The sequence below is a fragment of the Schistocerca serialis genome, chromosome 7, assembly GCF_023864345.2.
Source record: "Schistocerca serialis cubense isolate TAMUIC-IGC-003099 chromosome 7, iqSchSeri2.2, whole genome shotgun sequence".
In the NCBI taxonomy this organism is placed as follows: Eukaryota; Metazoa; Arthropoda; class Insecta; order Orthoptera; family Acrididae; genus Schistocerca; species Schistocerca serialis.
Window position 1 is genome coordinate 488,601,549 of NC_064644.1, and position 13,857 is coordinate 488,615,405.

At 39.1% G+C, this 13,857-nt stretch overlaps 1 protein-coding gene across 10 annotated transcripts in view; it reads right to left on the minus strand.

The window, feature by feature from the left end:
* Positions 1-13,857, minus strand: part of LOC126412772 (cleavage and polyadenylation specificity factor subunit 6) — a 180,926-nt gene that overhangs the window by 94,489 nt on the left and 72,580 nt on the right. For 8 of the 10 annotated variants that reach the window (XM_050082529.1, XM_050082535.1, XM_050082537.1 and 5 more), the window contains one exon: positions 8,216-8,289. In XM_050082529.1, coding sequence (XP_049938486.1) covers positions 8,216-8,289 — 74 coding nt within the window. The remainder of the gene's footprint in view (positions 1-8,215; positions 8,290-13,857) is intronic. The other 2 variants (XM_050082534.1, XM_050082531.1) reach the window with 1 other exon arrangement.

The window sequence follows — 13,857 nt, forward strand, 5'->3', positions numbered from 1 at the left end:
ACTCCAATTTTGTTCAAAAATCTCTAAACTTTGATGGAAGGTCAAAAACAAGAAATCGATTTTTTGAAGCAGATTCACTAGTAAGTGACCTTACGGTGCCAATAAAACTGGTCGCCCCTCAGATTTCTAACGTGTTGTTTTTCACTCATGTTGTTATACTGATGTATCTGCCTGTGGTATAGTGGTGAACATTGTGCACTGTAGACGCAAAGTCACGAATTCGTGTCCATTCACTCCTTGATTTTTTAAGCCTCACTTCATCAGTCTGCTCAAAGTATCAGTCTAGCAAAATCTCAAAGATAATTTAATTCTCTTCTACTTATTAGTAGCAGCGAAAACTTCCAGAAACATCTCCATGAAAGAGCTTGTAGTTGCATCACAATCAGAACAGTTTATGCTCAAGAGTTTCAGTGCCATGCAGCAGCTATCAACCACCTGATGTCAGCCAGCATCTGCCCAAGTAATCACGAAACGGCATACATTGGGCATATTTCTGTTCTCGCAACAACAAGCATTAAGTTGTTTATTATTGTAGTTTTATGATCTGCTGCACAAAATAACTTCAATAAATCAATTATACACTATGCAATAACACAACAAGTATAGGCTGCTATGAGTGTATAATGTTCTATTAAGTCTTGCGGTTACATATTGGTTTTCGCATACATTAATGTTGAGAATGCAAATAGTTTGGATTAAGCACAGAAGTGTCGAGTTGACAGTCACACAAAAAAGAAAAAGAAAACTTGCTAGCTTTCAGGAGCAATCATTTTTCAAGCTAGAGCGAGCGAGCACGAGCGCGACCACACACACACACACACACACACACACACACACACACACAGTGCCAGCCTGACGAAACATCATTTACACCTAATCAAATAGTCAGAAACAGTCTTAAAGTTTGTGACATATTGTTCACTTTGTGTTTAATAGTGCGGTGAAGGTAGCAGAGGCAGCTCGAAACATTTATATCATGTGTGGGGTGAGTGCTACCAGACAAATCATCTTACATAAGTAAGTCTCCATAATTGACATGTGATGACTGACCATTTAACCTTAGTGCATATGCAATCAATAGGTAAGGATCACAAGTCTGGTGCAAGAGTACTGCATGCTCTAATTCAAAGCAACAAAAATGAAATGGGTGACTATGACTACATTTTTGTTTGAACATCAGTTTGCTCATTGACGCCTCCTGTTTAATACTGTTGTGATGCCTTTACTTCCACTTCTTTATTTCTTTCTTTAAGAAATTAATGGCTGAACCTTAACAAAAGACATCTCCCTGAGAAAAGAGCAGTGCAAACACGTGGGGGCACAGAAGATTGCTGAGCACTACGAATTCTCCACAAACGTGTGTCTATTCCAGTTGACATCTGCACCTTAAACTGAAGCACCTTTCGGTTATAATGCACGAAAAACGTTTGATAAAACTGTACCAAGTGTTGCTACTACATGATCACACACACTGCTGACGACATAAACAAAAGTACCCGTGAATTTGTTTGGGAAGTCATCCCTTCCTCACTTACTCCTCTGATCTCGTACCTCCAAATGTTTACCTTTCCCACTCCTTATTGTAAACAGTCAAAATTTCTTTCTGGACAAAAATGTGCTTCAAATCTGGTTTCATGACATCTTTAACTCCAAACCAGTGGTTGTTTTTACTGTTACGGAATCCAATCTACTTGAGCATTGTCAGACACTTTTAGAGAATGTGAAAGAATACATTGTTGATGTTTAAATTTATCTCTTATTTTAACTGGTGTGTTCAATAAAACAACAGAGAGTAACTCATAAAATATGCACTGTGCTAACACAAATGAGTTAAACTTACCACAATGACCTTATGACAGAATCTACTTAAATAAAACGAAGCATCTGTAACACAAGTATGCCTAAAGCAACATGAATTAGTACAATATTACCCGCTTTGGACTTTGAAATGCTCTGTGTTTAAGTGCTGTCCAATGTCATATTCAAGGACAAAGGAAATGTGGCAAGTTGGAGTACACACATAAAGAAACGCAGTAATTGTTCAGCACCATTATGTCACCTAAAGAAGTGAAAGGTATTATCAAAGGCACAGTATCTCGAGTGGTTTGCGCTCACACAATGGGGTACCAAAAGTAGTGAGAAGACTAATTATGGAGAAGTTTTCTTATGATTTCCTTATGGATTTTTGATTTGAATGACTGTTGCTCTGGCACAGGAAAGGTGAAAGGGGACCTCTATCAAGACTGGAACCGAGAGCCAACACACCCTTCACTTCGCACCACAATCCTGTTGCCTTAGAGCTAGCAAAAAGTTGTGGCATTCATCTCCCTCTTACTGTCACAGATAAACTGCAGAGTAAAAGATCAATTGCAGTTTCTGCAGGGAATGACTTTCCAGAATTAAAAACTGTAAATTGATAACCCGTATCACATTTTAAGCAAAAATCATTCAGATTATTCAATGGACGTGAAAAGACAATATACCATGCTGGTAAACATATTCTACATTGTAGACGCGTTTTAGTCATATTACCTGCAAGGAGAATGCACTTCCACAGTCAAAGTGTTTCTTGAGCAGGCACAGAAGTGAGTAAAACTTGCGTCTGAAATGTGCAGCCACCGAGGGCCGGAATACCAATAGTTCTCAGCCAACGCATTTTATTTCCATTCTTCTTACTACGTTTGCAACTACAGTACAATTACTAATAATTAAGGTACAGAAAATGTAGCCTCTATTTTTGCAAAAATTAGTATCTATTATTTTTTTAGAATTCGCACTAATGCTACACGAGTGAAGACAAACAAAGCCCTAGTTCTTTGAAATTTAATGTTAAAAACGTGCCAATTGTGAACTTTTTGACGGGAATGTTTGCTTTTGTAAAAACTTTCCCCTGCTAGAGACAGAATTGACAAGATACTTAGTGTAGAAGCAGAACCGAAAGTAACTCTCTTCAAATGTTAGGGGAAGAACTTTGGTGCTGATAAAACACTTAACAGATTTTGTTTTCCAATCACTACAGTGCAAAATGCGGACATTATATAGTGGCAGAAAGTTGCAAGTGTAAACAAACTAGAATTTTGACCACAAGAGGGGAGAGAAGCAGTGCGTAGAAACAAGTGCCATCACCCTCTCGGAGGGCAGCAGCCTACACCCATGTTCAGCAAAAGGAGAGCTGACACACTGTCACAAGGATCGCCAATCACTTCTGTCATTGTAAGGATTGTAATCGAAATCCACGATAGACCAGGATTAGCCACTTTCCCTGTTACAAAATAAGAAAAGGAAACAAAGATCAATGCACAACACAAAGCATTCAGGAATCAGTACCACGCAACTGCTTTCTGAGGCCCAATCTCTTGTGGTATTCGATGCAACTACAGACAGATGTTGTGGGTGAGCATGAGCTCATGAATGCAAGCGCATGTGCGTGCTTACTTTAGAAGACCTTTTGACCAAATGCTCATGTTTAGCAGTCATTTTTCGTGCCTGTCTGCGAGTCAGCAACTCCTCTACGCAATGTGTAGCAATATATCCTTCACATAAAAGTTTACATTCTTCTTTGTTACAAAATGCTACATCTCAAGGCTGAGAACTACACTGTGTTAGCATTGTGAACCTTTAATATACCATTCAACCGCCCACAACTGGTATTGCAGCAGAGCACTGAGTATATTGTAGTGCCTCGAGAATTTTGGGATAAATTCTAAAAACACTTGGCTCTCCACCATCTCGAACACCCGATATTTTAATGCGAAGTGTCGGAGAGCATTTTTACTGCACCACACATGTCTGTGTGTGCACAAAGGACAGCTGTCACGAGGAGCCAGGAGCTGTGTCAGACAAAGTGCCCCTGACAAATGGTTACAAGCAGTGCCCTAGAAGTTACATCAAAAAGTCAAAGAGTATCTGGAGTTCCATGGTGTTTGATGTCATGAAGATTGTTAAATAGACAGATGAAGAGTGTGTTATACAGAAAGCCTTACTTTATGTCTTGATTCTGCATGTGACAGAATGTAGAATATAGAGCTGGTTAGTAATATTCCCCTTAACCCGATACAGTCTTCGGAGAAGAATTATACAGCGAGAGCAACATAGCTGATAACCCAAAGAAGAGAATCAGCTCCACGCACAATGTCCAAGTCAACTGGAAGAGACGTGTGAGTTGTGCAACCCAAAACCACACTGTCGCTTGTTGTCCAAGAAAGCGTTAGAATATTAATACGTCGTCGTGTTTGTACACTTTTTATTTCGGAAAGTTACATTTTTTTGTATTTTTATGCAGAAAATAAAGCTATTTGAAACTACCTCTGATAAAATAGTTCACTTGGATACAATTTGCTATGAAATAGTGTCTATTAGATAATTTTGCATTTTTACATGTAGAGGCAGAATTTACATTCACAAGATGTGAATTTTTCTGGTTCCTACTAATAACCTTCAGCTGCACCAACTGCAAATTAAATATCATAGATCAATAAATGTCAAAATTATTTTTATTTTTCTCTCTTGAGCACAGTGAAAACTAAAAAGCTCATTCATCAGAAGTGATTCACAGTTCATAGTTTGTGAAGTATCTTTGTGGATGTTCAATACTGCCTTTTCATTCGTATTCCTTTGTTTTGGGGATAGTGGCAATGTTCTTAAAAAAAACTTTTTCTATGTGTATAATACAGAAGAATATGGATAAAAAGACAGTACTCATGGCAAAACATGAACATCCACAAAGATACTTCACAAACTATGAATAACAGTAAGTTCCAAATAAAGGAAGGCTTCAGTTACAGCTTCTCCTAACATGAAAGGAAAATCAGTTATCAGAGCATGGAATAAGGAATGAGATAATCTGACAATAATGTCTAGATTAAGTCAGTCATCCTTAAGCGAAACTGTCATTTAGTCTATAAATAGTGAAAGAACATCAAGTACCATCTCTCATAATTATTGCAACAGAACAATTGTTCACCTTAGTCAGTAAGAGAGAAAAGTGCCTATTGTTAAGAGCTTTTCAACTTGCAGTACACTTAAGACACATGAAGCTAAGATAACAATAGGTTCACCGAGCTGAGCATGTCAATTTTCTATGCTGTGCCTCAATCAGTGCACATGATTTCATACCTCTAGGCTACCATAATATTCAATGAGAAGGTGTAATGCAAGAGCACAGGTGGACAGATGATTCTGGAATACACAGTGACTAGCCATATGCTGCTGATCATGACATCTTAACTATCATTACTTTAAAAGCAGTTATTGTTAGCCAGATTACAACCCTGATTGTGAAAGAATTGGTTAAATGCGTATGAAGGCACGAAGTCCTTTACGCCTAACACAACACAGTCCAATTGAAAGCCAGTTAATCACAGTAAAATGCCCTATGATTGCATCTCCGCCAATGACAATTTCTTTCACTGCAGGCTGTCACCTTGCAGAGGCAGTAAACAAGAATTACAGTTTGCCACACCATAATGCTTAAGCAACATTCACTGCGTTCACATATGCAAAATCAAATAAACAAATAAAAAAAATAACAGTTGATAAATACACAAATAGCAGCCTATGTTATTTTGTATTACTGCATGGTGTTCTCTCAGCTTATTGATAATATTTTGTGCAACAGAAAATTAAGCTATAATAATAAAAAATTTTAAGCTTGTCAAAGTGAGAGCATAAACATGCACTAAGTTGCAATTATCTTGTCAGATGCAAGCTTGTCTCGTGCGGCCGCAGACTTCTGCATGGCGGGAACTCTTAAGAGTAAACTGTTCTCACCTTGACACAAACTACTTCATAAAGATGTTTCTGGAAGACCATGTTATTACTGATGGGTTAGAAAGAGAAACACATTATCTTTGAAGTTTCTTTCATCAGACACATTTTTAGCAGACAAACAAAATGAGATTTAAAAAAATAAAGGAGTGGACACGAACTCTCAACTTTGCATCTTCTTTGCACAAAGTTTACCATTAAATCCTGAGTGGATGCTACACTATAGCAGCTAGGATGGAAGGTGACACTTCTTCCAGAAACTTCCAAGTCTTACTGTGTTGCTAAATTGTCCACATGGCAGGACTTAACAAGACTTTTCGACAGCCAATCTGCAGCCAGATTCTATGTCAAAGTCCGTACAGATGTTCCCCCTTCAAATTGCTGACACTGTCAAAACTACCACGATAACTGGGGGAGGAAAGGTAATGCAAAACTGTATACAGCTGCTGCACTACAGCAGCAATCTTTGTGCAAATGTATCCTCCTCCTCTGTCACCTCCCTCCCCAACCACCACCACCACCACCACCACCACCACCACCACCACCACCACCATCATTCATTTTGAAGTGACAAACTGGAACAGAATGTCACATCAATCACTCACATCCACCTTTGTTATGGAAGTCACAATGATTTCTTTACAAGAAATGAAATCCTTAACTATCACTTGTGGGAAAATATCTTGTATAATTATTTTTATAGCAGTTTATTTTTCTTCAGAAAAATCTTGGTCTTCTACAGTAGCTGATGCAATTGATCACAACACTACAGGCAGCAAGAAACATGCAGTTCATGAGCAGATGTAATTGCCGCAGAAAATCAAGCAGTAACTGATATTCCCCTCATTACTCAAGAGTGTTCAGGTCTTAAGAAAATTAATATCATTTAACAAGGGCTCAATAAACCACTCACTGGGCACACCCATCCCAAAAGCTACACTCATCCAAAATGATGTTAGTTGCAGTCCATCACCATTCACCCAAGCTACAAAAAATTCTATATCCAGCCAGAAGCCAGTCTCCCCCCCCCCCCCCCCCCCCAAAACACACACACACACACACACACACACACACACACACACACACACACACACACACACACACAGAGAGAGAGAGAGAGAGAGAGAGAGAGAAGATTCAAAAAATAATGATTAGGTTATAATCCATCATGTTCTTTTCAACACAACTATCAGGGAATTTGCCTTTAATGAGCTAGGGAAGCCACAGAAATGCTAAATCTGGATGGTTGAACTAGGATTTGAGCTGTATCGCTCTCAAGTGTGACTCTAATGCATCACCAATTCCCTATCTAGCTCTGTAGGAAAATGTTAACATTAGTGCAATTTTCAAACCACCTAACACACCCACGTGCCACTAGTCTGACCTGTAAGAATGTCTGCTTGTACCAGAGTAACCTATGAAGTCATGCACTGGCTTTTACGAGGGAGAGTCACATGAAAACCTTGAAAGTTTAATTAAGAACTACCCTACAGGTGGCAGCAAACTACAGACAAGTAAAATGCGCGCACAACACCAGTTCAAAATGGCTGCCATGTTTGCTACAGACTCTGAGGAAGAACAGCATTCTGTCATACTTTTCTAAGGAGTGAAGGTGTGGAATACATTCAAGTCTCTCAGTGAACAAAGATCCAGTATGGTGAGGCATGTCTATCACTGCAGTGAGTATGTGAGTGGAGTAGAAGGTTCAGAAATGACATGACTTCTGTGACATATGCTCAGCATCCAAGTCAGGTGTGACACACCCAAGTCTACCAAAGCAGTTGAAGCAATGAGGATGGAAAGTTGCTGTGAGACAGTGGATGAACTAGCTGCAAATCTGAATATTAGTCATGGCCCAGCACATTACATCATTCATGAAGTGCTTAGCAAATGTCTGCAAGATTGGTGACAATGCATCTCACTCCAGAACTGAAAGAGCAACGTGTTTACATCTGCAAAGAACTTCTGCAGAGCACAGATGGAGAATGTGATGAGAGGAAAGAAATTTCATTTTGATGAACTGCAGCAGGCAGTGCACAAGTGGCTGCGCACACAATCTATAGATTTCTGGCCCCCTCCTCCCCAGAGTAATCTGGCACTTCCTACACAATGGAGGAAGTGTATTGATAACTGGGATACTGTTGAGAAGTGACTCCTTGTGTTCCACTTTCGTTCAATAAAAATTCAAAAAGTAGTTAAGGTTCTCATTTGACTCTCCCTCATAAATTTGCAAGAACTTACACATTTAAAATGCATAGTACTTACTCGTTATATTCTAACAGAAATATGTCTTAGCGACTCATCTGAAAGTATCAAAACATTTAGAAAGTAGGTTCACATAACTTTCTTCAATGAAAAGAAGTCCTTACAATGTACACATGTATGCACGAATGAATGTCTGTAACATTTATACATAAAAAATATTTTAAGTAAATGGGAAAATACATACCATCCCAGGTGGTGGTCTCTGTTGCGGGCCCTGTGGATGAGGTCCTTGAGGGGGAGGGCCTGGCCGTGGTGGACCTGAAATGTGCTCCAGGATCAGAGGCGCAAAAGGACCAACAACAGATAACAACAGATTCTATGTAATATTTCCAACTTGATCAATCAGTTACCAGAATATGACATGTGGGTTGTTAGTTCAGTTTCGTTCTTCGCATATCCTATGGATCGTAACTACGTCTCTATCATATGAACTGGGTCAATGCTAGAATTTTAATACTTTCTCAGCGAAACCTATGGCAATATGTGGACTATTTACATGATTCCGAACTGCTAGAGGTGATGGCCATGTGTGTGAGATGTGCTGGCTTGTGTGAATGAATGTGTGTGTTTCCTCAACTTAAGGAGATTTTGGCCAAAAGCTATGTGAAGATGTCTTTTTGCTGTGACTGCTTACAACATGTCATAGCAATGTATCTTTTCCTCATATTGTAAATTTCACAGTTACATTGATTAGAGTAGGAGGGAGAGGGGGAGGACTGGTTCATAGGCAATGATTATGTGAATACATTAACCCTGCTGTTATCTTCAGATCAGTATGACCAGGAAAGGAGATTTAAGTCCAAACGACAGAGCTCAAAACTTAATGACTGTCTCTGAACACATATGCATTAAAGGCCTAAGGCTTTTCTTGCCATTGGTGTGGTGACTTGCATGCCTCTGCGATACAAATAGCCATACCACACATACAACCACAATGGGAGGGTATCTGTTGAGAAGCCAAACAAATGCGTGGTTCCAATGAGGGGCAGAAGCCTTTTCAGTATTTGCGGGGGCAACAGTCTGTATGATTGGCTGATCTGTTGTACCAAAGAAAAGGTTTTGCTGTGCTGTTATTGCAACCAGGAAACTACAGACATAATTTTTCCCCATAGACATGCAGCTCTACTGTATGGTTAAATGATAATGGCAACCTCTTGGGTGAGGCATTCTGGAGGTAGAATAGTCCTCCCATTTAGGTCTCTGAGCAAGGATTTCTCAGGAGGATGTCATCAGGAGAAACAAAACTGGTATTCTCTACAGATTGGAGTGTGAAATATTAGGTCTCTTCATTGTGCACGAAGGTTAGAAAATTGAAAAAGGAAAATGGGTAGGCTGAAGTCGTATATACCATCACAGTAGAACAACATCTGAGGTATTATAAAGCCTCTGCTGTAGACGGTATATCCGGAGAAATGATCAACGAAATGGGACAGGAAGGTTTTGATGTACTGCATTCATTGTGTAAAAGAATATAGGAAACTGCGGAGTGGCCGGATGACTAGTCAAAGTCTCTCTTCATCCCCTTACACAAGATAGACCCTATCAGGAACTGCCCCAACTCCGAACTATTGCCCTCATATCTCACGCAAGTAAAGCTTTGCTCTATATCCTGAACCAACGTTTGAAGACGTACATTCAGCCTCACAAACCCACAGAACAAGCAGGTTTTGTAGAAGGGAAAGAAACTCACAAACAGATCCTCAACATAAGGTAAATAATAGAAAAATCGCAGGAGTTCTGTGTTCTTGTTTTCATCTGCTTCCTTGACTACAGGAAAGCCTGACTGTGTCGTCTGGGAAAAGTTGTGGCAGGTGCTTGCAGAGTTCGGTGTCCCACCCAACTTGATAGCATTGATCAAACGTCTACACAATAACCACTTCGCAGTTGTAAAGACAAGTGCTGGCATGTCTGATTCCTTCAGAGTATCAACAGGTGTGAGACAGGGTTGTGTCCTATCCCCACAACTGTACAACATCAATGCAGAACATGTCATTGAGAAAGCTCTTGATGGTTGGACCAAAGGCATCTCAATTGGTGGGAGAACTATCGACAACCTCCATTTTGCTGATAACATTGTGCTTTTAGCCAACAGCGAAGACGAACTTGCTGAGCTACTAACAAGAATGAACGACATTAGTCTAGCATATAGATTAGAAATCAACCTCAGCAAGTCCAAACTCATGATAATTGATCGAGAAGAACAGATCCAGCTCACAGATCGATTAAAGGAACTTGAAGTCATGCATTCCTTCATCTATCTTGGGTCAACCATCTGCAGCACGGGAAGTTGTGAAGATGAGACAAGATGACGGATCACGCTATGAAGAAGCTCACCAAGATCTGGCAGAGCAGAGCAATAACAAATAGCAAAGATCTGGCTAGTTGAAACACTCGTGTTTTCTGTCTTCTTTTACAGTTACGAAACATGGACACTCAAGGCCACAGAAAAAACAGCACATTGACGCGTTTCAGCTTTGGTGCTGGAGTAGGATGCTATGCATAAAATGCACCAAAAGAAGAACAAATGTGTCCATTATTGAACAACTCGATATCTCCAGATGCCTTTCTTTTCGAGACACTGAAAAAATTCTCCACTTCTTTGGCCATATTGTGAGAAGAGATGGAGAAAATCTAGAGAAAATAATCTTGCAAGGAAAGATCGAGGGCACAAGACGAAGAGCAGCGAGCAGATGGATAGATCAAATCAAGATCTCTGATCTACCCCTTCAGCAGCCACTAAGAGAAGCTGGCAACCATCTGGGATGGAGATGATTGGTTCATGGGGTCACGACACTAAGCAATGAGCACGACTACTTATGATGATGATGATGATGATGATGGGAACAAGTTTATATACCGACGAGCTCTGCAGACAATAAAGAAATGTATGGCGAAATAAAAGAAATTATTCTGATAGTTCAAGGAGACGACGAAAATTTAATTGTGACGTGGGACTGGAATTTGGTAGTTGGAAAAGGAAGAGAAGGAAAAATTATAGGCGAATATGGACTGGGGGAAAGGAATGAAAGAGGAAGCCACCTAGTAAGATTTTGCACAGAGTATAATTTAATCATAGCTAACACTTGTTTTAAGAATCATGAAAGAGGGCTGTCCACAAGGTAGAGACCTGGAGACCCCAGAGGGTTTCAGATGGATTATATAATGGTAAGACAGAGATTTCAGAACCACATTTTAAATTTTAAGACATTTCCATGGGCAGATGTTGACTCTGACTAAGATTTATTGGTTATGAACTGTACATTAAAACTACAGAAATTGCTATAAGGTAGGAAATTAATGAGATGGGACCTTGATAAACTTAAAGAACCAGAGGTTGTTCAAGAGTTTCAGAGGGAGCACTAGAAAATGACTGACTAGAACAAGGGAAAGGAATACAGTAGAAGAAGAATGGTAAGCTTTGAGAGATGAAATAATGTATGCAGCAGAGGATCAAATACTTACAAAGACGAGGCGTAGTAGAAATCTGTGGGTAACACAAGAGATATTGAATTTATCTGATGAAAGGAGAGAATATAAAAATGCAGTAAATGAAGCAGGGAAAAGGGAATACAAATGTCTAAAAGTGAGTCTGACAAAGTGCAAAATGGCTAAGCAGGACTGGCTAGAGGACAAATGTATGGATTTCGAGGAATAATTCACAAGGGGAAAGATAGATACCACTTACAGTAAAATTAAAGAGGCCACTCAAGAGAAAACAGCAGCAGCTATAAGAACATCAAGAGCTTAGATGGGACACAAGTCCCAAGCAAAGAAGGGAAAGCTGAAAGGAGTATACAGAGGGTCTATACAGAGAGGATTAACTTGAACACACTATTACAGAAATGGAAGAGGACACAGATGAATATGAGATATCATACCATGAGAAGAATCTGACAGAGCACTGAAAGACTTAAGTCGAAACAAGACTCCACGAGCAGACATCATCAGAACTACAGATAGTCTTGGGAGAATCTGTCCTGACATCTGATGCGCAGGATGTATGAGACAGGCAAAATACCCTCAGACTTCGACAAGAATAGAATAATTCCAATTCCCAAGAAAGTAGGTGCTGACAGGTGTGAATATTACCAAACTATCTGTACAATAATTTATTGTTGGAAAACACTAACACAAATTCTTTACAGAAGAATGAAAAATTTGGTAGAAGCCGACCCCAAGGAAGATTAATTTGGATCCTAGAGAAATATAGGGACACGTGAAGCGATACTGACCCTATAACTTACTTTAGACAATAATTTAACGAAAGGCAAATCTACGTTTACAGAATTTGTATCCTTGGAGAAAGCTGTTGGTGATTTTGATTAAACTCTCTTTGAAATTTTGCATGCAGCAGGGGTAAAATACAGGTAGTGAAAGGGTATTTACAACTTTTACAGAAACCAGCTGACAGCTATAAGAGTCAAAGGGGCATGAAAGGGAAGCAATGGTTGAGAAAAGAGTGAGACAGGGTTATAGACTATTGCTGATGTTATTCAATCCCCACACTGAGCAAGCAGTAAAGGAAACCAGAGAGAAATTTGTAGTAGAAATTAAAGTTCAGGGAGAATAAATAAAAGGTTTGAGGTTTGACAGTGACATAATTCAAACGGAGGCAACAAAAGACATAGAAGAGCAGTTGAATGGAATGGACAGTGTCTTGAAAGGGGGATATAAGATGAACTTCAACGGAAACAGGATAGGAATAATGGCATGCAGTAGAATTAAATCAGACGATGCTGAGGGAATCAGATTAGGAAACAAGACATTCAGTTGATAGTTTTGCTATTTGGGCAGCAAAATAACTGAATGACCAAAGTAGAGAACATTTAGAATGTAGAATGGCAATGACAAGAAAAGTGTTTCTGAAGAAGAGAGATTGGTTACACTGAATACAGATGAGTTAGGAACTCTTTTCATAAAGTATTTGTATGGAATATAGCCATGTACGAAAGTGAAACTTGTATGATGCACAGTTCAGACGAGAGAATAGAAGCTTTTGAAATGTGGTGCCACAGAGCAATCCTGAATGTAAGATTTCTTTCTGGAGAACAGTAGGAAGCAACTGGAACTTAGACCATTTTCCACAAACTAGAAGAGCTAACACTGTCAAACTGATTATAACAGTAGATACACCAAATAGCTGCTTATAATAACTAACCTTTATTTAGAACAGACTGTTTTGGCTTCATCGCCATTTGCAAGTACCTGCAATTACAATTTTGGCGAGAACAGGTATGGATGCCAATGTCATTCATATTAAAGTAGATGTCTTGTACTCATGTCTAGATTGATGTGACATCCATATTGCATCGTTAGTAGACTGTTTTGGAACTGTCACTGCTTTAGTAAGATCGTAAATGGTGTCAGGGTGTTGAAATAAAATGTTAATTATGATGTGACAGCAGTTTGACAGTTCCACTCTTTATGACGCAATGAGTTTACAAAGACTGTGCAGATGAACAGCGATATTATTTTATTAACTAAAATTTGCTGCGATTATCTTTGGCTGTTGTATTTGTTACTTCCGATTTATCCATTTTCGTATTCTGAAAGTTCAATGAAGTTTTTAAGGTAGTAGATCCGTTTAATATTTTTTGTGGGTATTTTCTCATGTATATATAAATTTCTAATTCCTCAAGAATGTTCATTGCAAAACCTTTTAGTATTCTAAGCAGAATCTGTAGTGCATTTTCGATCATATCAGCAGTGTGATTTTGATTTTTCAAGTGTAGAAAGAAGCTGGACTGATTATATTTGCTCTCTCTAGTGTGTTTATTATATCCCATGTTAAAATTTCTTCCTGTTTGGCCAATTTAAAAGCTATTA